The 27,484-nt window shown below is 42.4% G+C and overlaps 1 protein-coding gene across 7 annotated transcripts in view; it reads left to right on the forward strand.

The window, feature by feature from the left end:
- pds5a (PDS5 cohesin associated factor A) overlaps positions 1-27,484 on the forward strand; it is a 222,185-nt gene that overhangs the window by 20,185 nt on the left and 174,516 nt on the right. For all 7 annotated transcript variants that reach the window (XM_069924889.1, XM_069924887.1, XM_069924892.1 and 4 more), the window contains exon 3: positions 27,273-27,476. In XM_069924889.1, coding sequence (XP_069780990.1) covers positions 27,273-27,476 — 204 coding nt within the window. The remainder of the gene's footprint in view (positions 1-27,272; positions 27,477-27,484) is intronic.

Genomic DNA, 27,484 nt, shown 5'->3' on the forward strand with positions numbered 1-27,484 from the left:
ACCCAATCAATGGGTGACCACAGGGTTAAGCTAATGTGGGCCTCAGGCTTCTCTACCGGACAGTGAACTCTCTTAACATGGGAGATTTTGACCATGTTTCAAAGAATTTTTCTGAAGAGATAGGACGGGTATGGTGAGTTGCAAGATTGTTTGAATACCATCTGTTCTAAAACCTCCCTCATCAGAAACAAACTTAGTGATTCTGAATTTGGGATTCCTAAATAAAATTGGCACCCAGAAATGTAATGATTACTGAAGTTTGCCAGAGTGGAATGTATGCAGCTTCCTGACTTTGGCGAGTCAGAAATATTTCCATATTTTCTTGTGACATAAGCTGTCATTTTGGCTTATCGAGTGCATGATGGCTCACAGAGCAACCCCAATTTCCCCTCGCTTTCCCTCCCCTCCACTAATTTTCCCATCAGACTTTTCCTTTAACTATATGCTAAGAGAAACTTGTCCGTGAACTACTCTTTGCAGATGATGCCGCTTTAGTTGCCCATTCAGAGCCAGCTCTTCAGCGCTTGACGTCCTGCTTTGCGGAAACTGCCAAAATGTTTGGCCTGGAAGTCAGCCTGAAGAAAACTGAGGTCCTCCATCAGCCAGCTCCCCACCATGACTACCAGCCCCCCCACATCTCCATCGGGCACACAAAACTCAAAACGGTCAACCAGTTTACCTATCTCGGCTGCACCATTTCATCAAATGCAAGGATCGACAATGAGATAGACAACAGACTCGCCAAGGCAAATAGCGCCTTTGGAAGACTACACAAAAGAGTCTGGAAAAACAACCAACTGAAAAACCTCACAAAGATAAGCGTATACAGAGCCGTTGTCATACCCACACTCCTGTTCGGCTCCGAATCATGGGTCCTCTACCGGCACCACCTACGGCTCCTAGAACGCTTCCACCAGCGTTGTCTCCGCTCCATCCTCAACATCCATTGGAGCGCTCACACCCCTAACGTCGAGGTACTCGAGATGGCAGAGGTCGACAGCATCGAGTCCACGCTGCTGAAGATCCAGCTGCGCTGGATGGGTCACGTCTCCAGAATGGAGGACCATCGCCTTCCCAAGATCGTATTATATGGCGAGCTCTCCACTGGCCACCGTGACAGAGGTGCACCAAAGAAAAGGTACAAGGACTGCCTAAAGAAATCTCTTGGTGCCTGCCACATTGACCACCGCCAGTGGGCTGATAACGCCTCAAACCGTGCATCTTGGCGCCTCACAGTTTGGCGGGCAGCAGCCTCCTTTGAAGAAGACCGCAGAGCCCACCTCACTGAAAAAAGGCAAAGGAGGAAAAACCCAACACCCAACCCCAACCAACCAATTTTCCCTTGCAACCGCTGCAATCGTGTCTGCCTGTCCCGCATCGGACTGGTCAGCCACAAACGAGCCTGCAGCTGACGTGGACTTTTTTTACCCCCTCCATAAATCTTCGTCCGCGAAGCCAAGCCAAAGAAAAGAAGATGCTAGGAGGTATTGATAATGCGCAATTAACCCACCATCTCTCACATCTTTAGAATGTGTGAGGAAACAGGAATACTTGGGAAGAATGCACGCAACGAGGTTGGAATTGAATCCAAGTCTCTAAATTTGTACGGCAGTGGCTCTACCTGAGGTACCACAACTCTGAGCCCACCGAACTTGCATATGTTCAAATTTGAGCATTGTTTTTTATGTAATTTTTAAAAATATCTTGGGAGTATTGTCTTTTGAGTTCATCTGAAGTAGTAAGCTTTCCTCTGAATTATGTTGCAAATGCTGGAAGTTTAAAATGAAAACATTTTGGAAATGTGTTTCAGGCAACATCTGCAATGGGGGAAATGGTACTAACGTTTCAGTTCTGATGAAAGGTCATCGATCTGAACTTAATTCTCTGTTCTTCATCGATACTGCTATTTCAAGAATTTTGTCATTTGTGAGATGTTCAGAGCTGGAGGAAGGTGGAGAAGGGCAGTGACCAGACCAATGGGGGGCTGCTGATTGCAGCAACAAAGTACATATAGCTATGAATGGTTAGAATAAAATATCTTTCATGAGTGGCCCATAGAAGTGGTTTTTGTGGTCCTGCCCACAAAAAATATAATGCATTGTGATCGGTGTGTTGTGCAGCAAAAAGAGAAACCACACGGAAGCTGTGAATGAGCTAATCCAAACAACAGACTTTACTGGAACTCTCCGAGAGCTCATCAGTACGATCCCCATAATCATCTGAGCCCCCTTCCACGACCTGGTTCGCTTGTGGATCAGCGCAGCCCGCTACAGCATAATGCTTTTTGATTTTGCTAGGAGTGGGGCTTGATCCTTTCATCTGTGATATGGGTGAAAATTCTTAACAGTGAGCGAAGCTGATACTCAAGGTCATCAGAAAAATGTATTTATTTACTTTTTTATCTTGATAACCAATGTCTTGCAGATTAATAATGGGTAAATTACATTGCCTCGTATACAAGAGAAAAGGGGTGTCTTCATTTAAAAAAAAATGAAGCTGGGTGGAAAGTGGCATATTTGCATTTGGATTGTTGGATGAGAAATAAACATGGTATGACTTCCTACCCTTTGGGACTGCTCTGAGATTTAATTTGATCAGAGATTATCTTTTACATTAATGCCAATTACAAGCACTAACTATTGTATCCAATAGTGTGTGTGTTTTTTTTTACTTGAATACTGTTACGAGCCCAGAGGACCCCAAAACTCAGCAGCAATAGATATTCACCAAGACAATGGTTACTTAAACAAAAGTTGCTTTTAATTATCATCAAACATGAAAACAGAATCACACTTTAACTTACTACAATTGATTTCTAATTCTAAGCGCACGTATGTAATGTGTGTATGAGTTCAGAAAAATTCTTTGGTTCACGGTCCAATTTCACTTCTTATTTGTCCAAGTTCGCTGGTTGCAGGCAATTCTTGTACTGTGCACAGAATTTAACATTTACAAAGTTCACCATGCTTTGGTGCTTGAAAAGTAAATGGTTACTGCTGAGGAAGGTTCTTGTTGGTTTTCAGAGAGAGATTTGTTGTTCCAGAACATCCATACCTGATGTACAAGATCCTTTATCCGGACATCTAAAATCCGGAAAGCTCCAAAATCCGGCAAGTGGGGACCGGCGGTTGGGGGAGGTGGCCGGGCGACTGGAAGGGGATGGATACGGCAGAACAATTCGGGTGGGGTTTCTGAAATCTGGAAAAATCCAAAATTCAGAACACACTGTCCCTCAAGGGTTCTGGATAAAGGATTGTGTACCTGTACTTCCATCAGTCACCTCAGTGTCTGGCTGACTAAACATGCGCCATCAGGGTTCTCCAGATGATAACCCTCTTTCTTTCATGTCACCACAGAGTTCCTTTTTGTTTTTCTTATTCCAAGTGAAACATGAGACAGCCAGTTCTCTCCTCTTGCATGAACCACAAGGCCTTTGACCAGGCAGTCTTCCAAACAGGCTGTCCACAAGCTTGCCAGCTTGTCCTGTTCCAGTCCCAGCTGCTGGCTGTAACATTGTACGTGATATCTCTCTCTCTCTCTCACTCAAAATCTTTCATTTGTTGTCTTTTGTAAACAACAAGCCATTAGTGAAGTCCCTTGAGCACTCTTTAAAGCTCTTCCAAAGGCTCTGAGGCCCCAATATGTCTAGCTCCAGTATTTTAAATAAGATCTGTTTAAAGTGTTTGTATGTGACCTACTCTAACAAACTTTTCTCAGTTTAGTTCCCAAAAACATTTCTATATACTTTGTTAAAATACACCCAGCAACAGAGCCTCCTTCAGTCATGAATACTAATGGTTTATTACCCTCGGTGAAGAAATTTCTTCTCATTTGTCTCAAATGGTCATACCTTGTATTTAAAATCTAACCTTAGACATCCTAGCCAGTTTTAAAAAAATGCAACTGTGTATCTACCCAGGTGCACGATTGAACTCTGTTAGAATCTTGTACTGAAAACAAAGTATTTGAAACGTTCAACAGGATAGTCGGCTTCTATGTGAGGAGAAACAAATTAACCAACCCTCAATTCACACAAGTATTTTCCCTGGTACAGTGTAATTATCTTTTGTGTGGCACCTTTTTGAAGGCCTTTCCTTAGTCCAAATACAGTATGTTATCTAGTTCCTCTAATCTGCTAAATAAATCAGACAGGTTTGTCAAACAAGGTTTCCCATTTTCAATCCATATTGTCTCTGCTCATTCTTATTATTTTCCATCCTCTCTTACCAAATGTATTCCAACATTTTCTCTTCTTCTGCCAGGATAGTCTTTTCTATAGTTCTGAAGTCTCCATCTCTCTCCCTTTTCTTATTTAGTACATGTCTACTTCTAATTATTGAAAAGTTCACTAGAATGTACAAAATTTGGGAAAATGACATCCAATCAGCCCTCCACCTCCATAGCCACCACCTTCAAAACTCAAAGCAGTAATTCTTCTATTGGGTATTTTATCACCTTTCATTGAAATTAAATTCTCCTGCACCTTTTGTCATTCCAGAGATTGTTTAAAACTACTGGTAAAATTATTTGAGCAATTAATAGCTATGTAGTGGGAAAACAGTCCCTTGAGCCCAACCCATCCATGCCAACCAAAATATCTGTGTAAACTGAAAATTTTCCTGCCTTTGGTCCATGTCCCACTAAACCTTTCCTATCCATGCCTCTGTCCAAATGTCTTGTAAACCTCTCTCTACAACCTCTGTCATTTCATTTCACATACTCATCAATCTATGTGGAAAATCCTGCCCCTCTGATCCCATTAAAATATTTCCCCTCACCTTAAATGTGTATCTTTTCATTTTGGTCTTGGGGGAAAGAAACTGCAGCTATGTCCCACATCTATGTCCCACATAATTTTATAAACCTCTATAAAATCACTCCATGGCTTCTTCAAGGAAAACTGACCCAGTCTATCCAATCTTTCCTTATAATATCCAGGTAGCTTTTTTTAAAAAAAAAACATTATTTATAAACTTTTTAAAAACAACGTAAAAAATATAGTAAACCCCCCTCAGCCAGCCTCCTCAAGGGGAGCCAAAAAAAACTTAAAAACATATACAGTATTTTAAGATAGTTCCAAACCCATATATTCTAAATAAGATGACCACGTTTTAACAAAAAAAAGAGTATTATAAGATCTCGATTCATTATGCCAACATACTGTATTAATCTCTACATTGTCTTTCCAAGTAATTGTTACACATTTTCGTGCCACAGGTAACGCCAAACGAACAAATGCAATTTGAAACTTATCCAACCCCAAGCCAGTCAACAAAACCATAAAACCCAACAACAAAATCTCTGGATCTAATGGTAATTTAATTTTAAATAATTTCTCCAAAACTAACCTGACTTTTTCCCAAAATGGTTTTACCCTATCACAAGACCAAACTGCATGCAAAAATGTTCCAGAACTTGACCTACATCTAAAACAAAGATCCGAGTTACTAAATCCATACTTTTTCAATTTCTCAGGAGTCAAATATAACTGATGCAAAAAATTATAATTAACCAAACGATACCTTACATTAGTCAATTTAGTTACTCCTTCATGACAAATAAGTTCCCAGTCCTCTTGAGGTATAACATAAGTTAAGTCACATTCCCATTTATTTCTAGATTTCTCCAAATTCTGTTTTTCCATAGTTTCCTGTACAATCGATACATATCTGAAATAAAACCTTTCTTTGGTATAAAGGAAATCAAAGATTCAAATTTCATTAACTTGGGTAAACTCATCTCTTTACCATAATTATCACTTAACAAAGCTCTGAGTTGATAATACACAAATAAAGAATTTACCGGTATATCAAATTTCTCCCTCAATTGAAGGAAAGAAAGAAAGAAACTGTCCTTCTTCAGAACAATCCTGAATCACTTTTATACCCTGAAAGTAAACACAGTATTGACTGGAATAAATATTGAATACGAGGATAAATATTCCTTTTGATACAATTTACTTGACCTATTAATGTTAATAGAAGATCCTTCCATTTAATCAAATCCATTTTAATTTTTTTCAATAAGGGTACATAATTTAACTTTTATAAAGGTTGATAATTTGGATTCTCAGTAACCCCTAAATATTTAATTTTATCAGACCACCTTAATTTTATAATATTTTTACACTCTTTATAATCCCCTTCCAAAATTGGCAATATCTCACTCTTATCCCAATTCACCTTATACCCAGATAACTCCCCAAATTGAACCAAACATTCTTGTAAATATTTCAAAGACTGTTCAGGCTGTGTCAAATAAATCAATACATCATCAGCAAATAAATTAATCTTGTATTCATCATCTGCAATTCTTATCCCTTTAACCTTATCATTCTGTCGCATTGTTTGAGCTAATGGTTCAATGACCAATGCAAATAAGGCTGGTAATAATGGACAACTTTGACGAGTTGAACGCGATAATTTAAATGACCATTTGACACCACCCTAGCAACCGGATTTTTATACAATGCCCAGCGTTTTGGGGGAGAGGCGGCCGAGGGCCCAGCGATTTGGGGGAGAGGCGGCCGAGGGCCCAGCGTTTTGGGGGAGAGGCGGCCGAGGGCCCAGCGTTTTGGGGGAGAGGCGGCCGAGGGCCCAGCGTTTTGGGGGAGAGGCGGCCGAGGGCCCAGCGTTTTGGGGGAGAGGCGGCCGAGGGCCCAGCGTTTTGGGGGAGAGGCGGCCGAGGGCCCAGCGTTTTGGGGGAGAGGCGGCCGAGGGCCCAGCGATTTGGGGGAGAGGCGGCCGAGGGCCCAGCGGTTTGGGGGAGAGGCGGCCGAGGGCCCAGCGATTTGGGGGAGAGGCGGCCGAGGGCCCAGCGATTTGGGGGAGAGGCGGCCGAGGGCCCAGCGATTTGGGGGAGAGGCGGCCGAGGGCCCAGCGATCTGGGGGAGAGGCGGCCGAGGGCCCAGCGATCTGGGGGAGAGGCGGCCGAGGGCCCAGCGATCTGGGGGAGAGGCGGCCGAGGGCCCAGCGATCTGGGGGAGAGGCGGCCGAGGGCCCAGCGATCTGGGGGAGAGGCGGCCGAGGGCCCAGCGATCTGGGGGAGAGGCGGCCGAGGGCCCAGCGATCTGGGGGAGAGGCGGCCGAGGGCCCAGCGATCTGGGGGAGAGGCGGCCGAGGGCCCAGCGATCTGGGGGAGAGGCGGCCGAGGGCCCAGCGATCTGGGGGAGAGGCGGCCGAGGGCCCAGCGATCTGGGGGAGAGGCGGCCGAGGGCCCAGCGATCTGGGGGAGAGGCGGCCGAGGGCCCAGCGATCTGGGGGAGAGGCGGCCGAGGGCCCAGCGATCTGGGGGAGAGGCGGCCGAGGGCCCAGCGATCTGGGGGAGAGGCGGCCGAGGGCCCAGCGATCTGGGGGAGAGGCGGCCGAGGGCCCAGCGATCTGGGGGAGAGGCGGCCGAGGGCCCAGCGATCTGGGGGAGAGGCGGCCGAGGGCCCAGCGATCTGGGGGAGAGGCGGCCGAGGGCCCAGCGATCTGGGGGAGAGGCGGCCGAGGGCCCAGCGATCTGGGGGAGAGGCGGCCGAGGGCCCAGCGATCTGGGGGAGAGGCGGCCGAGGGCCCAGCGATCTGGGGGAGAGGCGGCCGAGGGCCCAGCGATCTGGGGGAGAGGCGGCCGAGGGCCCAGCGATCTGGGGGAGAGGCGGCCGAGGGCCCAGCGATCTGGGGGAGAGGCGGCCGAGGGCCCAGCGATCTGGGGGAGAGGCGGCCGAGGGCCCAGCGATCTGGGGGAGAGGCGGCCGAGGGCCCAGCGATCTGGGGGAGAGGCGGCCGAGGGCCCAGCGATCTGGGGGAGAGGCGGCCGAGGGCCCAGCGATCTGGGGGAGAGGCGGCCGAGGGCCCAGCGATCTGGGGGAGAGGCGGCCGAGGGCCCAGCGATCTGGGGGAGAGGCGGCCGAGGGCCCAGCGATCTGGGGGAGAGGCGGCCGAGGGCCCAGCGATCTGGGGGAGAGGCGGCCGAGGGCCCAGCGATCTGGGGGAGAGGCGGCCGAGGGCCCAGCGATCTGGGGGAGAGGCGGCCGAGGGCCCAGCGATCTGGGGGAGAGGCGGCCGAGGGCCCAGCGATCTGGGGGAGAGGCGGCCGAGGGCCCAGCGATCTGGGGGAGAGGCGGCCGAGGGCCCAGCGATCTGGGGGAGAGGCGGCCGAGGGCCCAGCGATCTGGGGGAGAGGCGGCCGAGGGCCCAGCGATCTGGGGGAGAGGCGGCCGAGGGCCCAGCGATCTGGGGGAGAGGCGGCCGAGGGCCCAGCGATCTGGGGGAGAGGCGGCCGAGGGCCCAGCGATCTGGGGGAGAGGCGGCCGAGGGCCCAGCGATCTGGGGGAGAGGCGGCCGAGGGCCCAGCGATCTGGGGGAGAGGCGGCCGAGGGCCCAGCGATCTGGGGGAGAGGCGGCCGAGGGCCCAGCGATCTGGGGGAGAGGCGGCCGAGGGCCCAGCGATCTGGGGGAGAGGCGGCCGAGGGCCCAGCGATCTGGGGGAGAGGCGGCCGAGGGCCCAGCGATCTGGGGGAGAGGCGGCCGAGGGCCCAGCGATCTGGGGGAGAGGCGGCCGAGGGCCCAGCGATCTGGGGGAGAGGCGGCCGAGGGCCCAGCGATCTGGGGGAGAGGCGGCCGAGGGCCCAGCGATCTGGGGGAGAGGCGGCCGAGGGCCCAGCGATCTGGGGGAGAGGCGGCCGAGGGCCCAGCGATCTGGGGGAGAGGCGGCCGAGGGCCCAGCGATCTGGGGGAGAGGCGGCCGAGGGCCCAGCGATCTGGGGGAGAGGCGGCCGAGGGCCCAGCGATCTGGGGGAGGCGGGCTGGGCGACTGGTAGTGGGTTGGATGGATACTGCAGCACAATTCGGGTGGGCTTTCCGAAATCCAGAAAAATCTGAAATTCGGAACACACTGTTCCCCAAGGGTTTCGGATAAAGGCTCATGTACCTGTATTATAATAATTGATGGGGGGTGGTAATATACTGTACTATCTTTTTTGCCAAAGTTTAACACAAGCTAATTTACATGGGCCTTTTGGAGGAGTGTGGTATAATGGAGAAATTGATTACTTCCTAGTCTGTTGCAGATAATAAGTAAAGCACAGGGAAATTTTTAATGTGAAAGTATTTAGTTAAGGATTACTTTGAATATAACAAAAGGTAGATGTTTCTGCAAAGGAATGTGAGCTCAAGTATTGCAATTCTTAATCAGTGTTTAATGGGTTATTTCAGCTCTCTGCTTTAATCTAAAACGTGACAGTTGACTTATTAATCTTGCTCATAAAATATTCAGAACTTCTATATAAAAAAAAAATACATTTGTCTGCAAAGAAAGGCAATTTATTTGGTATTCCCATTGAGTGTTAGATATTTGTTAGTCACGTCTACTCTCATCTGATTGCACAAGTACAACCCGATAAAATAGCGTTCTCCAATCCTCAGTACAAAATACACAGACACACAAGACATAACATACACACACGGACAAACACTACACATGCAAGACATGTATTCATATATACAAATTCATAAATAGACTTTTTTCATGAATATGAGATCATTCTCACTGCCAGTGGGAAGAAGCTTTTCCTCAGCCTGGAGGTGCTGGCTCTGATTCCCCTGTATCTCTTTCCCAATGGGAGCAGCTGAAAGATGGTGTTTGTGGGGTGGAAGGGATCCTCAATGACTTTGAATGCCCTCTTTAGACAGTGATCCCAGTAGATCATGTTGATTGGGTGGGGGGAGTGGGAGGAGGAGACTCCAGTGATTCTCTCTGCCATTTTTATGGTCCTGCAGATTGAACTTTAATCTATTTCTCTGCACCAACCTTACACACTGTGATGCAGCTAGCCAGGAAAGGTTGATGTAATGATCGGTGATAGCCTTGCCTGGTTTGTCTTCTCAGGAATGCAGTCACTATTGCACATTCCTGACAAGTGAGGAGATTGGTGTCCACCATAACCAGAATGGTTGGGGGGGAGGGAACAAAATAGTACAGAGCAGTAAGGAGAAGGTTAGAATGCAAACAAAGAAAGTTTGTAGTAAGTATTTGAATATGGATGGGCAGGTGATAGAGAAGGGGAATGCTCTGGAAGAAGATGAAGGGCAATTGGCAGGAAAAGTAAATAATGTTGTTATTAAAGATGAGGGAAAACAGGGATTAAAAATTGGGAAATCTCTGAAATTCATATATTTTAATGCCAGGAGTATTGTAAAAAAGGTGGATGAGCTGAAGGTGTGGATTGATACTTGGAAGTATGATGTGGTAGCGATTAGTGAGACATGGTTGCAGGAGGGATGTGATTGGCAACTGAATATCCCTGGGTTTCATTGTTTTAGGTGTGATAGAGTCGGAGGGGGAAGAGGAGGTGGGGTTGCATTGCTTGTCAGGGAAAATATTACAGCGGTGCCTAGGAAGGATAGATTAGAGGGCACATCCACGGAGGCTATTTGGGTGGAACTGAGGAGTAGGAAAGGAGAGGTTACACTTGTAGGGGTGTATTATAGACCACCCGGAGGGGACCGAGATCTAGAGGAGCAAATCTGTAGGGAGATAGTAGATATTTGTGATAAGCACAGGGTTGTAATTATGAGAGATTTTAATTTTCCACATATAGATTGGGAAACACATTCTGTGAAAGGACTGGATGGGTTAGAGTTTGTGAAATGTGTGCAAGATAGTTTTTTACAACAATATGTAGAGGTGCCGACCAGAGAAGGAGCAGTGTTAGATCTACTGTTGGCAAATGGGATGGGTCAAGTGACGGAGGTTAGTGTTGGCGAGCACTTTGGGTCCAGTGATCATAATGCCATCAGCTTCAATGTCATTATGGAAAGAGAGAAATCAGGGCCAAGGATTGAGGTTTTTGATTGGGGAAAAGCTAGATTTGAGGAGATGCGAAAGGACTTGCAGGGTGTGCATTGGGACAATTTGTTTTATGGGCAGGATGTAGTAGAGAGATGGAAGTCTTTTAAAGATCAGATTTTGAGAGTGCAAAAGCTTTATGTTCCTGTTAGGTTAAAAGGAGGGGCAAAAGGTTTGAGAGAGCCGTGGTTTTCAAGGAATATTGGAAACTTGGTTCGAAGAAAAAGGGAGGCGTACATTAGATATAAGAAGCATGGAGTTAAGGAGATGTTTGAAAGATACATTGAATGTAAGAGGAATCTTAAGAGAGGAATTAGGAAAGCTAAAAGAAGGTACGAGAAAACTATGGCAAGAGGGGTGAAAACTAATCCAAAAGAGTTCTACAAATATGTTAATGGTAAGAGGAAAGCTAGAGACAAAATTGGTCTCTTAGAAAATCAGAGTGGAAAACTGTGTGTGGAACCTAGAGAAATGGGGGAGATATTGAACAGTTGCTTTTCTTCGGTATTCACTAAGGAGAAGGATATTGGGAGATGTGAGATAAAAAAAGCAAATTGGGTAAATATGGGGAATATAGAGATTACAAAAGGTGTAGTTTTTAAGGCTTTTGAAGAATATAAAGGTGGATAAGTCTCCGGGACCAGACGGGATCTTCCCCAGGACATTGAGAGAAGTGAAGGAAGAAATAGCAGAGGCTCTGGCGGTAATTTTCCAAATGTCATTAGATATGGGGATAGTGCCGGAGGATTGGCGCATTGCGCATGTGGTTCAGTTATTTAAAAAGGGTTCAAGGAGGAAGCCTGGCAACTATCGGCCTGTAAGTTTGACGTCTGTGGTAGGTAAATTAATGGATAAAATTCTTAGAGATAGTACTTATAAACATCTGGATAGACAGGGTCTGATCAGGAGCACTCAACATGGATTTGTGGGAGGAAGGTCATGTTTGACCAATCTGATTGAATTTTTTGAAGAGGTGACTAGGAATGTGGATGAGGGTAGCGCAGTGGATGTTGTCTATATGGACTTCAGTAAGGCCTTCGATAAGGTACCACATGGAAGGTTAGTTAGGAAGATGCAGTCTTTAGGTATAAATTTTAAGATAGTCAAATGGATTGAACATTGGCTGAAAGGGAGAGGCCAGAGAGCGGTAGTGGATAATTGTCTGTCAGGTTGGAGGCCGGTGACCAGTGGTGTGCCTCAAGGATCTGTATTGGGCCCATTGTTGTTCGTTATATACATTAATGGTCTAGATGATGGGGTGGTGAATTGGATTAGTAAATATGCAGACGATACTAAGATAGGTGGAATAGTGGATAATGAAGAAGGTTTTCAAGGATTGCAGAGGGATTTGGGCTGCTTAGAAAAGTGGGCTGAAAAATGGCAGATGGAATTTAATGCTGATAAGTGTGAGGTGCTTCATTTTGGTAAGAAGAATCAGAATAGGACATACGTGGTAAATGGGAGAGCATTGAGGAATACAGAAGAGCAGAAAGATTTAGGAGTAACGGTACATCGTTCCCTGAAGGTAGAAACTCACGTGAATAGGGTGGTGAAGAAGGCTTTTAGTATGCTGGCCTTTAAGAATCATTGCATGGAATATAGGAGTTGGGAGCTGATGTTGAGACTGTATAAGACGTTGGTGCAGCCTAATTTGGAGTTCTGTGTGCAGTTCTGGTCGCCTAATTATAGGAAGGATATAAACAGAGTGGAGAGAGTGCAGAGAAGGTTTACCAGAATGTTACCTGGGTTTAAGCATCTAGAGTATAGGGAGTAATTGGACAGATTAGGTCTTTATTCTTTGGAGCGTAGAAGGTTGAGAGGGGATTTGATAGAAGTATTTAAGATTATGAAAGGGATAGACAGAGTGGATGTGGATAGACTATTTCCGTTAAGAGGAGGAAAGATTAAAACAAGAGGACATGAGTTAAGAATTAAGGGGCAGAGGTTTAGAGGTAACATGAGGGGGAACTTCTTTACTCAGAGAGTGGTAGACGTGTGGAATGATCTTCCGGGAGAAATAGTGGCGGCGGAGTCAATTGTATTATTTAAGAAAAGGTTGGACAGATATATGGATGAGAAGAAGATGGAGGGTTATGGGCATTGTGCAGGGAGGTGGGACAAGAAAGGGGTGTTTGGTTCGGTGCGGACTAGAAGGGCCTTATGGCCTGTTTCAGTGCTGTAATTGTTATGTTATGTTATAGGTCAGTAGTTAAGTGAACTCCACAAAGTTAGTGATCTCTACTCTATCCATTATGGAGTCGTTGATGTGCAGTGGATGGTAGTCGTTTCTTGGTCCCCCTAAAGTCCACGATCATCTCCTTCGTGTTGTACACTGAGGCTCGAGTTATTACTCTTGCACTATATCATTAGTCCACTCATAATTGAAATTCTTTTTCAATACTTGAGAAAATTCATTTTTTAGTATGTGGATGTCATTGGAAATGCAGTGTTTGTTGTCCATTCCTAATTGCCCTTGAGAAAGAATGATGAATTGTTCGCATCCTTTCGTGTAGTTATTCTCAATGTGTTGAAAATGGAGTCCAGGATTTAGGCAGACTGCTACACTTATATTTACTAAATGTTGGCACAATTATTGTTCATTTCCTTGCATTGATTGTTACATGTACTTTCAGAAAAGGATAGAAAAATCTCTTGTATTCTGTTGGAGGAAAAGTGATAGTGGCAGAGCAATCCATTTTCATATTTCCAAGCCTATCTTTTCCACTCTGGTTGTTAGCACCTTTCATTTATTACCTTAGTTGCTTTTAAGTAACTTTGCCACTGCAAGAAACTGATAAGCTGATCTTGAAGTACTTACGTTAAAGTCACTGATGTCTAAGTGAAAAATTCCACTTCATTTGCACCCCAGTTTTCAGGTGAGCCATTAATGGAAGTATCAACTTCCCCATTAGTTGTACATAAAAAGGTATAATTATAAAGAAGCGCAGAGCTTTTACCTTTGATGACAATAATTTTTTTTCTTTAACATGGCTATTGTGAGGGGATTCAAAGTAGACCAAGCTGAACATAAAATAAAGCAATGTGCTGTTACACTTGATGGAACCAAGTGAATCATTGCCCAAATTGAAGGCCACCCTGATTACAGCATAATCTCTGGATACAAAGTAAATTAGGAAAAAAGTAGGATTATGCCCCTGACTGTCTCGGACTCTGAAAAATATAAGCAGGGGAGCTGTTTCAAATGGCAATCAGGTAGTCTTAAATACTTAGGAATATAAACAGATAGAAATTTGTGAAACATGTACAAACTCAATTATAGCTCTATCCCTGAAAAAATCGAAGATGATTTAAACAGATAGAGAAGCCAGCCCATCACTTTGATGGGCAGGGTAAACTGTATCAAATCGAAGGTCTTGCCAAAATTACAGTATATATTTCAATCCATTCCTATTTTATCTACCACAGATTTTTTAAATATTAAATGGCAGCATAAGAATTTTCCTGTGGAATGGCAAAGTCTCCAGGATCTCCATGGAAAAATTGACATGGGATTATAAATTGTGGGGTGGGGGGAGGGGGTACGATTATCTGAGTTTAGGAAATATTACCTAGCAGCCCAGTTGAAGTTCTTCGCATCTTTATTTGAAGAAAGTGAACCACCAAAATGGGTTAACAAAGGAGGATATAATATGGGGGATGGGGTGGCAAAAGATTTCATTTACAAAACAAATACCAAATTAATAAATAAAAGAATGGATAACCCCACCCTAAAACATCTGGTAAAAATCTGGAAGGAAATTAATGTTTATATCAGTAAAGAGATTGTAATATTGCCAGAAGCACCCTTAATAGGTAACGAACTGATGCCTATGAATTTAGGTAACAAAATTCTGGATATTTGTCACTGAAAGGGGATTCGACCTATTGAGGACTGCTGTGAGAATAGGCATCTCATGTCCTTCGAACTTGGGAATAATGCATAGGCATCATTGACAATAATGATCGATGAAGAGTGTTGGTCAAATTTATGTAGGGTAAGTATAGATTTGGTGATCAACGCCAGGCTAAGATTGGAACAATATAATTTCCTACACCAATTATATCTCACACCACAAAAATTACGTAAAGAAAAATAAGAGATATTGGAAATGTGCTTCAGGTGTGGGGTTAGAAATTTGTACCTTTAAACACTCCACGTGGATCTGCGTGAAGGTGAGATCCTTTTGGTTGGAATTATCTAATATATTAACTAGGATTACGGGAACAGACTTCCCACTGGATCCGGAGCTGTATTTATTGGGAAACCAAGATAAAGTGGGCAGAACATTAAATTCCAAATTAAGTTGTAGATACTGCCTTGTCAATAGCAAAAAAAATGTATCGCGATCACCCGAAAGTTCGACTTCTCCTGCTTAGCAGTTGATGGTCCATGGAGATGCACAATTGTGTGTCCACGGAGTAAATAACATAATTTAAAAAATAAATATGATACTTTTGCCAAAATATGGCAACCTTATCGAGAGTACTTTGGTGAGCAGCTATAACAACAGTCTACAGTTCTAAAAAGTTAACAAAATATATAAACACAACAGCAGTGAAGCACCTCAAAGAAAGGAAGTAGATTAGAAAAACTGGCGGTATGCTGAATTTTTCTTTTTACCTGTTTTTGTCACTTTAATTGTTTTAATTTAATTTTCAAAGTTCTGGCGGAGGGAAGGAAATTGCAAGTAAACTGACAGTATTTGTATCTGAGAAGTGAATTATACTAAAAGAAAGTGTAAATACATTAAAAGGATTGTTTTCAGATGTGATGCTATGTTTTGGAAAAGAAAAAGAAAAATTTCAAAAAAAAAACATGGCTGTTGTGTGGGCTCGCTCTATGAAAATTGTCAGATTTTCTACAGTTGGTTACCTGATCATATCGGAGGTTTTGAACTAGATGCTCTGCTTTGCTGCTGGAGCAGATGGGAGACTGTGTGGCTGCAGAGGATGCAGGAGTGCAAAAGGCGAATTCTTTTTTTAAATTTTTTTATTTTTCACACCATAAACCACATTGACCAAGATGCATACATTTTCCTTTTCAAATATATACAGTGTCGTTTTCTCCCCCCCCTCCCTCTTCCCATCCCACCCTCCCTACCTTCCCTCCCATTCATTTAAAGTACAGAATCTAAGATACATTAAACCAGTCAAACAATGTCACTCAATAAAAATAAACAAGAAATTCCACTGAGTCAATTCTTTTCATTTCCTTCTTCCGTTATTTTAGGTGGTAGATGTCCCCGGTAGGTTTTCTCTATTGTGTTTCATGTATGGCTCCCATATTTGTTCAAATATTTCAATATTATTTCTTAAATTATATGTTATTTTTTCTAATGGAATACATTTATTCATTTCTATATACCATTGTTGTATTCTCAAGTTATCTTCTAATTTCCAGGCTGACATAATACATTTTTTTGCTACGGCTAGAGCTATCATAACAAATCTTTTTTGTGCACCATCCAAATCAAGTCCAAATTCTTTGTTTTTTATGTTACTTAGGAGGAAGATCTCTGGATTTTTTGGTATATTGCTTTCTGTAATTTTATTTAATATCTGGTTTAGATCTTCCCAAAATTTTTTCACTTTCTCACACGTCCAGATTGCATGAATTGTTGTTCCCATTTCTTTTTTACAACGAAAACTTCTGTCAGATACTGTTGGGTCCCATTTATTTAACTTTTGAGGTGTAACGTATAGCTGTGTATCCAGTTATATTGTATCATACGTAACCTCGTGTTTATTGTATTTCTCATAGTTCCAGAGCATAACTTCTCCCATGTTTCCTTCTTTATCTTTATGTTTAAATCTTGTTCCCATTTTTGTGTAGTTTTACCATTTGTTTCCTCATTCTCCTTTTGTTGAAGTTTAATATACATATTTGTTATAAATTTTTTGATTATCATTGTATCTGTAATCACATATTCAAAATTACTTCCCTCTGGTAACCTCAGACTGCTTCCCAATTTGTCCTTCAAGTAGGATCTTGAGTTATATTATATTTATCCTTCATTTGTTCAAAGGATAGTAATTTATTTCCTGAAAAACAATTTTCTATTCTTTTGATCCCTTTTTTCTCCCATTCTCTAAAGGAAAGGTTATCTATTGTAAAAGGGATTAACTGATTTTGCGTCAGTATTAGTTTTGGTAATTGGTAATTTGTTTTATTCCTTTCTACATGAATCTTCTTCCAAATATTGAGCAAATGATGTAACAATGGTCCCACCACTGATCTCTGAGGCACACCACTAGTCAAAGACCTCCAGTCTGAGAAGCAATCATCTACCACTACTCTCTGGTTCTCCGGTCCAGTCATTGTTGAATCCAGTTCACTACTTCACCATAAGTACCTAATGGCTGGAAGTTTTTGTGAGACCTTGTTAGACCTTTAATCTGTATGGGTTTCATGATCTCGCTGCTTATTTTCCTTACTTCCCATGACTGTCTGTTTCATGAATTTATACTGATTTTAAAAATTTTTTTAAGATCTCCCCGATCTTTTCTGGCTCCATACAAAGACGACCACTCTGATCTTCAAGGGGACCAATTTTGTCCCTTATTAAACTTTTTCTTTTAATATACTGTACCTGTAGAAACCCCTAGGATTTTCTTCACATTGTCTGCCAAAGCAACCTCGTGTCTTTTAGCCTTCCTGATTTCATTCTGGTTTTTCTTGCATTTTTTTTTACACTCAAGTGTAGCTTCATGTTTCCTATACCTGCTACAGACTTCTTTGGAACCAGATCCCCAATATCCCTCAAACCAATGTTCCTTATGCCTACTAACCTCGCCTTTAATCTGACAGGAACATACAAAATCTGTACTCTCAAAATTTTTTTCAGCCAACGGGTGGTAAAGCTGTGAAATTTGATGCCACAGGTGGTTGTGGAGGCCAGGTTATTGAGTGTATTTAAGGCAGAGATTGATAAGTTCTCGATTAGCCAGGGCATCAGAGGTTTGGGGGAGAAGGTCAGGCAGTGGGGCTGATTGAGAACAGGCATCGGCTCATTTTTGAATCACATGTCAGACTGGATGGGCTGAATAGCTTAATTCTGCTCCTGTCTTATGGTTTTAAGCAAAAATTGACAAACCTTGTGCTTTTATTGCATGATATTTAAGGAATCGTGAACTGCATTAAAATTGCATTATTAATTGCAAGGTGATTTCAGATGACTAAACTTTGAAAGGAAATATCAATCTTTCAATAAGTCTTTCCACTTTTTTCCATAGTTGTAAATTTCATGAGATGTTTTGTTGTGTAGATCAAAGTTGAAGTAATTAAGTTGTTGTGTATATTTTTAATTGTTCATATAATTAATGTATTTCTCTCCAGTTTAAGAAAAGTTGGATCAAACCTGAATGATCCACTCTGCTGATCTTATGGTCCTGCGGATGCTCTCGATGTATCACACTGTGACACAGCCATCCAAGATGCTCTCAACTGAGCAAGTCGACATGATGATGGGCAGTAGCCTTGCCCGCTTCAGTCTTCTCAGGAAGTGCAATCACTGTTGTGCCTTCCTGTCAAATGAAGAGATGTTGTATGTCCAGGATGGGTCACTTATTAATTGGACTCTGAGGAACACTGTGCTCTCCACTACCAAGTTATTAATGTGTAATGGAGTGTGGTTCCTGCTCCTCCTGAAGTCCATAATCATCGTCTTGTCCATGTTGAGACTGGATGTTATTCTCACATCATATCATGATATTTTTTTTCTCTTCTCTAGTGTGAATTATTGTTGTTGCTGATGAGGTTAACTACTGTTGTGTCATCTGCAAGCTTGATAACTGTAGAAGCTGGATCTGAAGATGCAATCGTGGGTCAGTTGCGTGATCAGGAGTCATCTGAGCACAGAGCCGTGAGGTCCTTCCGTGCTCAGTATGACAGCGCTCGACGTTCTGCAGCCAACCCACACAGATTGTTCTTTCATATGTCTGGAATCCAGTTACAGAGAGATTGTTAAGTCCTAGCTTCTCCACCAGCTTCTGGGAAATGATTATATTAAACACTGAGCCAAAGTCGACGAACAACAGCTTGGCGTCTGAGGCATTGTCCTCCAGGTGGAGAATTCCAATGAGTACAGGAGTCAAATACTCCTTATACGATAACTTTCATTCCCGGAATCATCCTTGTGAAACTTCCCTGAACTCTCTCCAATGTCAGCATATCCTTTCTTAAATGAAGAGCCCAAAATGGCTCACAATATTCCAATACACCAGTGCTTTGTTAATCCTCAACATTACATCCCTGCTCTTGTATACTATTCCTCGTGAAATGAATTGCATTTGCTTTCTTCAGGTTGTTTTGCAGGGCCTTGTATAATTTTAATGTGCAAGTACAACCCAACAAAGCAGCGTTCTCTGGTCCTTGGAGCAAAAACGCATACAAACATAACACATACAGACAAATGATACACATGCAGTATGTATATAGAGATATATATATATCTATGTAAATAAATAAAAATAAATCAATATTGTTTAATAAAAGGTAAGTCTCAGAGGGTTCGTATGAACACTTTATTTCAGTGGTTCAGCAGTCTCTGCCTGCGGGGGAAAAAACTGTTTTTCAGCCTGGTGATTCTGGCTTTGTTACTCCTGCATCTCTTTCCCGACAGGAGTTACTGAAAGATGCTGTGTCCAGGGTGTTAGGGTCCTCAATGATTTTGCTAGCCTTCTTCAAGCAAAAATCATGTGTGTTTTTAAAAAAAAATGTGATCATACACTGGAGTAAAAAAAAACAGAAACCATACTGATATTGAGACTTTGGTGACTGTTTCCATGTATCTGTTAAACAAAGTGCAGGTTGAGCGAGAACAGATTGGAGGGACAAAGCAACAGCAGCACCATTGAAATGGTTTCTTCTATTGGCAAATTGAAATGGGTCCAGTGTTTCTGGTAGGTGCACCCTGATGTGTTCCATCACCAGACATTCAAAGCATTTCATAATAATGAAGGTCAGTGACACGGCCGGTAGTTGAGTCCTTTACTGTCGCCCTCTTTGATACTGGGATGAAGGTGGCTGTCTTGAAACCCATGGAGACAATGGTCTGCTGCAGTAACTTGTTGAAGATGTCCATGATGTCAGTTGGTTGACAGTCCTTCAGCACCCACTGTTGCATTGCAGAACAGCAGTAATAGAAATTCACCAACATTTTTACTGTTTTACTTTTAAAACAATATCTTTATTGATACCAACTAATAATATAGCACAATAGTTAAATCAAACCCAGCAATTGAGCTAATATACTTATGTGAGTGTGGAATACTTAAACTATGACAGCTTAGGCATAATTCTGGAAAGTAATTCCAAAGTTCAGTCTTCGAAATCCTAATGCACAGAAGTAATCATGAAGGAGGTGGGAGAGACTGAGTGACTGGACTGCTGAAAACTTACGAATCCTTGTTAAGTTTCTTGCTGAGAAATGTCTTTTCAGATGAACGATTGTCACAACTCTCCTTTTCCTTGCACAGGGGAAATGAAATGTGTGATTTTGGAAAAAACCCAGGTATGGGTCAGTTGAAATGACCATTACTTTGGTCAAGGTCTGATGCAGCAATTCTCTTGCTTCCAGGTTCCCAGATACAGGTCAATCAAAGTGACCTTTCCTTTTCACAATGGTTTAATAATTCCTCTGACAGAGAGAATCAGCTGAATTATCCATTTCACTACACCTCTGTTCCTTGAGATGGTTGGTGGTCAATAATGAAAAAGCTGTTCCACCTGTGTCCCTGGATAAAGCAACAAATGTTCTTTTTCTTCCTCCAGAGTATCAACTTTGGGTAAAGTCTGTACTAGTTGTTGTCCCCCAGTCTCTCCACAGTTGTGAATGATTGCAGCCAGTAGTAGCCCTTAAAGTGATACTCACGCTAAATTAAACGGGAGCTCGTTATACCATTGAGGTGTGTTGTCTGGTCCTGCTACTTTGTGTGGGTTAACCTTGGAGAGGGTTCTTCTCCCCTTAATTCAGCTATTGAGGGGACCTGTTCATCAGAGGGACATGGGGCTTTCTTTGACATCAGTCTGTTCTTCTCATCAAACCATGCTATGAAGATGTTGAGTCTGTCCCGAAGGAAGACGTTATTTTCTTTAACTTGCAAGGTTGTGATCTGTTATAGTCTTGATCCCTTGCCACATGCACCTCGTGTTGCCAGTGTTGCACAGCTGTCTTCAGATCTTCTGTGGGTACCCATGATTTGTTTTCAGATTTCATGGAAGAGTTCAGTCCTGGCTCATCTTAGTGCCATCTTTTTTCTATAATATCATTTTAAATATACTTAACAACAACCATACAAAATACAAAATGCCAAGAAAACCCATCCCTCCTTCCCTCTGTACAAGTCCAATTAAACGGGGCAAAAAATAAAATTCCATCGTCAGTGCTTACAGTAAAACACAGAAACATGATGGTATCACAATGTTAAAATCTTGAGGTCTGCTGGCTAGTCAGTTGCGATTATAACCCTGTGGTGGCGCCAGTGAGGTACCTATATGTTCTAAATAAAGCTGCCAGAATTTTAGGAAGGTGTTAGATCCTCCTAAGACTGTGGCCTTTTCAAATGGAATGCAGCTGTCCATTTCTGAGGACCATTTATCAATAAGGAGGTGGGAGTCAGATTTCCATGTTACGGTTATGCATTTCCTGGCCACACTTAAGGTAATTACTGTAAATTTAATTTGTAAATTAGTTAGTGATCTATCAACACTTACAAAGTTCCCAAAGGTCTGGTTCTACTGGATAGGTGACTCCTGTGATCTTGTTAGGATGTCACAAAGATCATACCAGTAGGGTCTTGCCTTTGTGCAGAGCCAAGTAAGAAGGCAATTTAAACCACAGCGAAAGTACATCTCTGATAACTTAGGTTTATATTGGTGTAATTTCTGTGGGATGAGGTAAAGTACAGCTGATGGAGAAAATTATAGTGGACCAATCTATTACCTGGCATTGATAGTAGCCAACAAACTTCCCTGTAGATCTGACCAGAGTTGTTCAATTGTTATGACTAAATCTGACTATAGATTTATGCAAACCTGGCTTGGGCCCTCACTCATCAATAAAAAATACATTTTTGAAATTAATTTATACACACTTCCTTCATAGAGTAGTTTCTCCATTTCAGTGAGTATCTTTGTGCCATCTTGCCTTTGATCCTGAAGGCAGCATCACAACCTGAGAAGTGCCCAGATCTCTGCATCCAATCATGGTTTCTGGTTAGCCCTAGATGTGAAGCATTTGATCTCTGTGACCTCCTTAATATACTTGCTGATGTTGCCAGTCACTGACCTCGTGTACTGCTTGATGTTTACATGACCATTGTGGATGTCTGCCTCCCTGAAGCAGCTCCAGAATGTGGTCTCAAAGCAGTCCTATTGCACTGCTGTGGTTCACCCCACCGACCCTTGCCCTGTTCAAGTTCTGATCTCCCTGTGAACTGATTTAATTCATTTTACCAGTGGTCTTTACGCTGGGGTCAGCAGGACAGATATGCTGTCCAATTAATTAAGATGGGGACAAGGTGCATCCTTGTATGCACTAGGGACATGGATCCAGTGTGTTCATTTTGGTGAAGTTGACATGCTGTTGAAATCGTGGCACAACTGTTTTAAGTTGGTGAGGTTGAAGTTGCCTCACTTCAGTGGATTGAGTGGATTCAACTCTTTAATTTTCCACAGATTCAATGTGATGCTGCCATCTGAGTCATTACTCTTTCCCTGTCCTTTCAAGTTTAGAATAATTTATCTTGGCTATAGAACCATTTGGTGAGATCCAGACATTAAGGGGTTCAGGGTTAACCAAGAGGAATATAAAGTTAATTTATTTGCAGATGATGTATTAATATATATGACAGAGCTTGTAACTTCATTTTAGAAATTGTATTCAAAAATGGAAGAATTTGGGAAAGTCTCAGATGAGGGAAAACAGGGATTAAAAATTGGGAAATCTCTGAAATTCATATATTTTAATGCCAGGAGTATTGTAAAAAAAGGTGGATGAGCTGAAGGTGTGGATTGATACTTGGAAGTATGATGTGGTAGCGATTAGTGAGACATGGTTGCAGGAGGGATGTGATTGGCAACTGAATATCCCTGGGTTTCGTTGTTTTAGGTGTGATAGAGTCGGAGGGGCAAGAGGAGGTGGGGTTGCATTGCTTGTCAGGGAAAATATTACAGCGGTGCCTAGGAAGGATAGATTAGAGGGCACATCCACGGAGGCTATTTGGGTGGAACTGAGGAGTAGGAAAGGAGAGGTTACACTTGTAGGGGTGTATTATAGACCACCCGGAGGGGACCGAGACCTAGAGGAGCAAATCTGTAGGGAGATAGTAGATATTTGTGATAAGCACAGGGTTGTAATTATGGGAGATTTTAATTTTCCACATATAGATTGGGAAACACATTCTGTGAAAGGACTGGATGGGTTAGAGTTTGTGAAATGTGTGCAAGATAGTTTTTTACAACAATATGTAGAGGTGCCGACCAGAGAAGGAGCAGTGTTAGATCTACTGTTGGCAAATGGGATGGGTCAAGTGACGGAGGTTAGTGTTGGCGAGCACTTTGGGTCCAGTGATCATAATGCCATCAGCTTCAATGTCATTATAGAAAGAGAGAAATCAGGGCCAAGGATTGAGGTTTTTGATTGGGAAAAAGCTAGATTTGAGGAGATGCGAAAGGACTTGCAGGGTATGCATTGGGACAATTTGTTTTATGGGCAGGATGTAGTAGAGAGATGGAAGTCTTTTAAAGATCATATTTTGAGAGTGCAAAAGTTTTATGTTCTTGTTAGGTTAAAAGGAGGGGCAAAAGGTTTGAGAGAGCCGTGGTTTTCAAGGAATATTGGAAACTTGGTTCGAAGAAAAAGGGAGGCGTACATTAGATATAAGAAGCATGGAGTTAAGGAGATGTTTGAAAGATACATTGAATGTAAGAGGAATCTTAAGAGAGGAATTAGGAAAGCTAAAAGAAGGTACGAGAAAACTATGGCAAGCAGGGTGAAAACTAATCCAAAAGAGTTCTACAAATATGTTAATGGTAAGAGGAAAGCTAGAGACAAAATTGGTCCCTTAGAAAATCAGAGCGGAAAACTGTGTGTGGAACCTAGAGAAATGGGGGAGATATTGAACAGTTGCTTTTCTTCGGTATTCACTAAGGAGAAGGATATTGGGAGATGTGAGATAAAAAAAAGCAAATTGGGTAAATATGGGGAATATAGAGATTACAAAAGGTGTAGTTTTTAAGGCTTTTGAAGAATATAAAGGTGGATAAGTCTCCGGGACCAGACGGGATCTTCCCCAGGACATTGAGAGAAGTGAAGGAGGAAATAGCAGAGGCTCTGGCGGTAATTTTCCAAATGTCATTAGATATGGGGATAGTGCCGGAGGATTGGCGCATTGCGCATGTGGTTCCGTTATTTAAAAAGGGTTCAAGGAGGAAGCCTGGCAACTATCGACCTGCAAGTTTGACGTCTGTGGTAGGTAAATTAATGGATAAAATTCTTAGAGATAGTACTTATAAACATCTGGATAGACAGGGTCTGATCAGGAGCACTCAACATGGATTTGTGGGAGGAAGGTCGTGTTTGACCAATCTGATTGAATTTTTTGAAGAGGTGACTAGGAATGTGGATGAGGGTAGCGCAGTGGATGTTGTCTATATGGACTTCAGTAAGGCCTTCGATAAGGTACCACATGGAAGGTTAGTTAGGAAGGTGCAGTCTTTAGGTATAAATTTTAAGATAGTCAAATGGATTGAACATTGGCTGAAAGGGAGAGGCCAGAGAGCGGTAGTGGATAATTGTCTGTCAGGTTGGAGGCCGGTGACCAGTGGTGTGCCTCAAGGATCTGTATTGGGCCCATTGTTGTTCGTTATATACATTAATGGTCTAGATGATGGGGTGGTGAATTGGATTAGTAAATATGCAGACGATACTAAGATAGGTGGAATAGTGGATAATGAAGAAGGTTTTCAAGGATTGCAGAGGGATTTGGGCTGCTTAGAAAAGTGGGCTGAAAAATGGCAGATGGAATTTAATGCTGATAAGTGTGAGGTGCTTCATTTTGGTAAGAAGAATCAGAATAGGACATACGTGGTAAATGGGAGAGCATTGAGGAATATAGAAGAGCAGAAAGATTTAGGAGTAACGGTACATCGTTCCCTGAAGGTAGAAACTCACGTGAATAGGGTGGTGAAGAAGGCTTTTAGTATGCTGGCCTTTATCAATCATTGCATGGAATATAGGAGTTGGGAGGTGATGTTGAGATTGTATAAGACGTTGGTGCGGCCTAATTTGGAGTTCTGTGTGCAGTTCTGGTCGCCTAATTATAGGAAGGATATAAACAGAGTGGAGAGAGTGCAGAGAAGGTTTACCAGAATGTTACCTGGGTTTAAGCATCTAGAATATAGGGAGAGATTGGACAGATTTGGTCTTTATTCTTTGGAGCGTAGAAGGTTGAGAGGGAATTTGATAGAAGTATTTAAGATTATGAAAGGGATAGACAGAGTGGATGTGGATAGACTATTTCCATTAAGAGGAGGAAAGATTAAAACAAGAGGACATGAGTTAAGAATGAAGGGGCAGAGGTTTAGAGGTAACATGAGGGGGAACTTCTTTACTCAGAGAGTGGTAGACGTGTGGAATGATCTTCTGGGAGAAATAGTGGCGGCGGAGTCAATTGTATTATTTAAGAAAAGGTTGGACAGGTATATGGATGAGAAGAAGATGGAGGGTTATGGGCATTGTGCAGGGAGGTGGGACTAGAAAGGGGTGTTTGGTTCGGTGCGGACTAGAAGGGCCTAATGGCCTGTTTCCGTGCTGTAATTGTTATGTTATAAAATAAATTGGGATAAAAGTGAAATTATGCCGCTTATGGCTAGGGACTGTATTCAATGTCAAAGCTTGGAATTGGCTTTCTGTATTCTGTTTTAGATGCAGATTTGACATCACTCTCCACTATTTAACACAACTATATTACCTCCTTAACTCTTTCCCTATTTTTCCTGTTGTCTACAGGAATATTTAATATTCTGTCCTGCCCTGTTTTCAGATGGGTCTGTATTATCAACGCAAGGTTTTTTTGGTTTTCTCATTGCATTTATAACCCAAACTATATATGTCGGCATACAAGGCGACTAGGTATATAAGACAAACCCCAGAATTTCACTTAAAATGCAGTTTTTGAGCTGTACTCACTGTGTCAGCTTACCCCAAGTCTGGCACTTAGCGCTGAGAGATTACTGCCCCAGTAGTCCTTTTACTCACCAAGTTCATAGATGTTTCATCCATGCTTCCAGTGTTGCTTAATAGATGATCATGTTTCTTGCGTTGTATTATGAGGTGATGGATAGTAGTAATTTTAATGGAAAGATCTGGTAATTTCGGTGCTATTTTAGTTTTCTGGCTCAGTACTAGATAACTTCTTCATAAAACAACGACACCGTGAAGCAGTGACTTTGAAGTTAAGCTCTTGGTTGTCTTTGGCCCACTTAAGCACAAAATGTATTTTATTTCTTGATACAACCAACATATCTATTTTGAGACTGCTCACGGACCCATGTCTGCTACGTGCTTCTCTCATATCGGCCAGTGTGAAGTGCCTCTTTATTGCACATTAGTGAAAACTTGAGCTTTTCCAAGAAACCCTTTCTTTAAATAGCAAAAGTAAATGTTTAAAATTACTGGTAACTGGTCACTGCAAGATTTATTATGATTGGCCCGATGAGGCAGTGTAAACAGAATGCACCCTGGGATCCTGGCTAATCATTTACTGTTCATCAGCGGTTGCAAATGGCAACTGTTAGCTTAATTTGCTCTGCTGTTATTTTAAGGTATGTTAAACAGGTTTATAATACATTATTATTGTTTTAATATAACATTACTATTAATCCAGCTTTGCAAATTTAAGTTTCAGTCAAAAAAGATTGTGCTGGGACCATAGGAGTTATGTAAGTGTTTTATGTTGTTCTCCATCGCCATGGGAGCCACTCTAAACCACAGGATATTAAGGTTCAGATTTTATACATGGCATATAAGATGACCCCTGGCTTTGGGGTGACATATTTAAGGTTCAAATACCACCTTCTACACTGAGAAATACAGTAATTATTAAAAAGAGAAAATTGACATTTGAAATCTCGGATTAATAGGAAAGGTGCTGACTAATGTCATGAACATAGTGATTTGTGTGGAATTTTTGGTGGATATAACACAGTAGGATGCTCTGATTTTTAAAGTATGTGTTTCTTCATCTTAAATTTATATTTGAATCTCATTCATTCTAAATTTTTCTCTTGCATTATGATAAAGATTTAAAATTGCAAGAACAAATGTGTGTAATTAGAATTTTAACAGTTTCCACTTTCAATTTCCCTCAATTATTCAGCTAATAATTTTTACTTAATTTGGAAACAGGACCTTGACATTGTGTTCATTATTACTGTACAGATGGTGGTTAAAACATTCATGGACATGGACCAGGACTCTGAAGATGAAAAACAACAATATCTTCCATTAGCCTTGCATTTGGCTTCAGAATTCTTTCTTAGGAACCCCAACAAAGATGTACGGCTACTTGTGGCATGCTGTTTGGCTGATATCTTCAGAATTTATGCTCCAGAAGCTCCTTACACATCTCATGACAAACTTAAGGTGAATAG

The sequence above is a fragment of the Narcine bancroftii genome, chromosome 3, assembly GCF_036971445.1.
Source record: "Narcine bancroftii isolate sNarBan1 chromosome 3, sNarBan1.hap1, whole genome shotgun sequence".
Lineage (NCBI taxonomy): Eukaryota > Metazoa > Chordata > Chondrichthyes > Torpediniformes > Narcinidae > Narcine > Narcine bancroftii.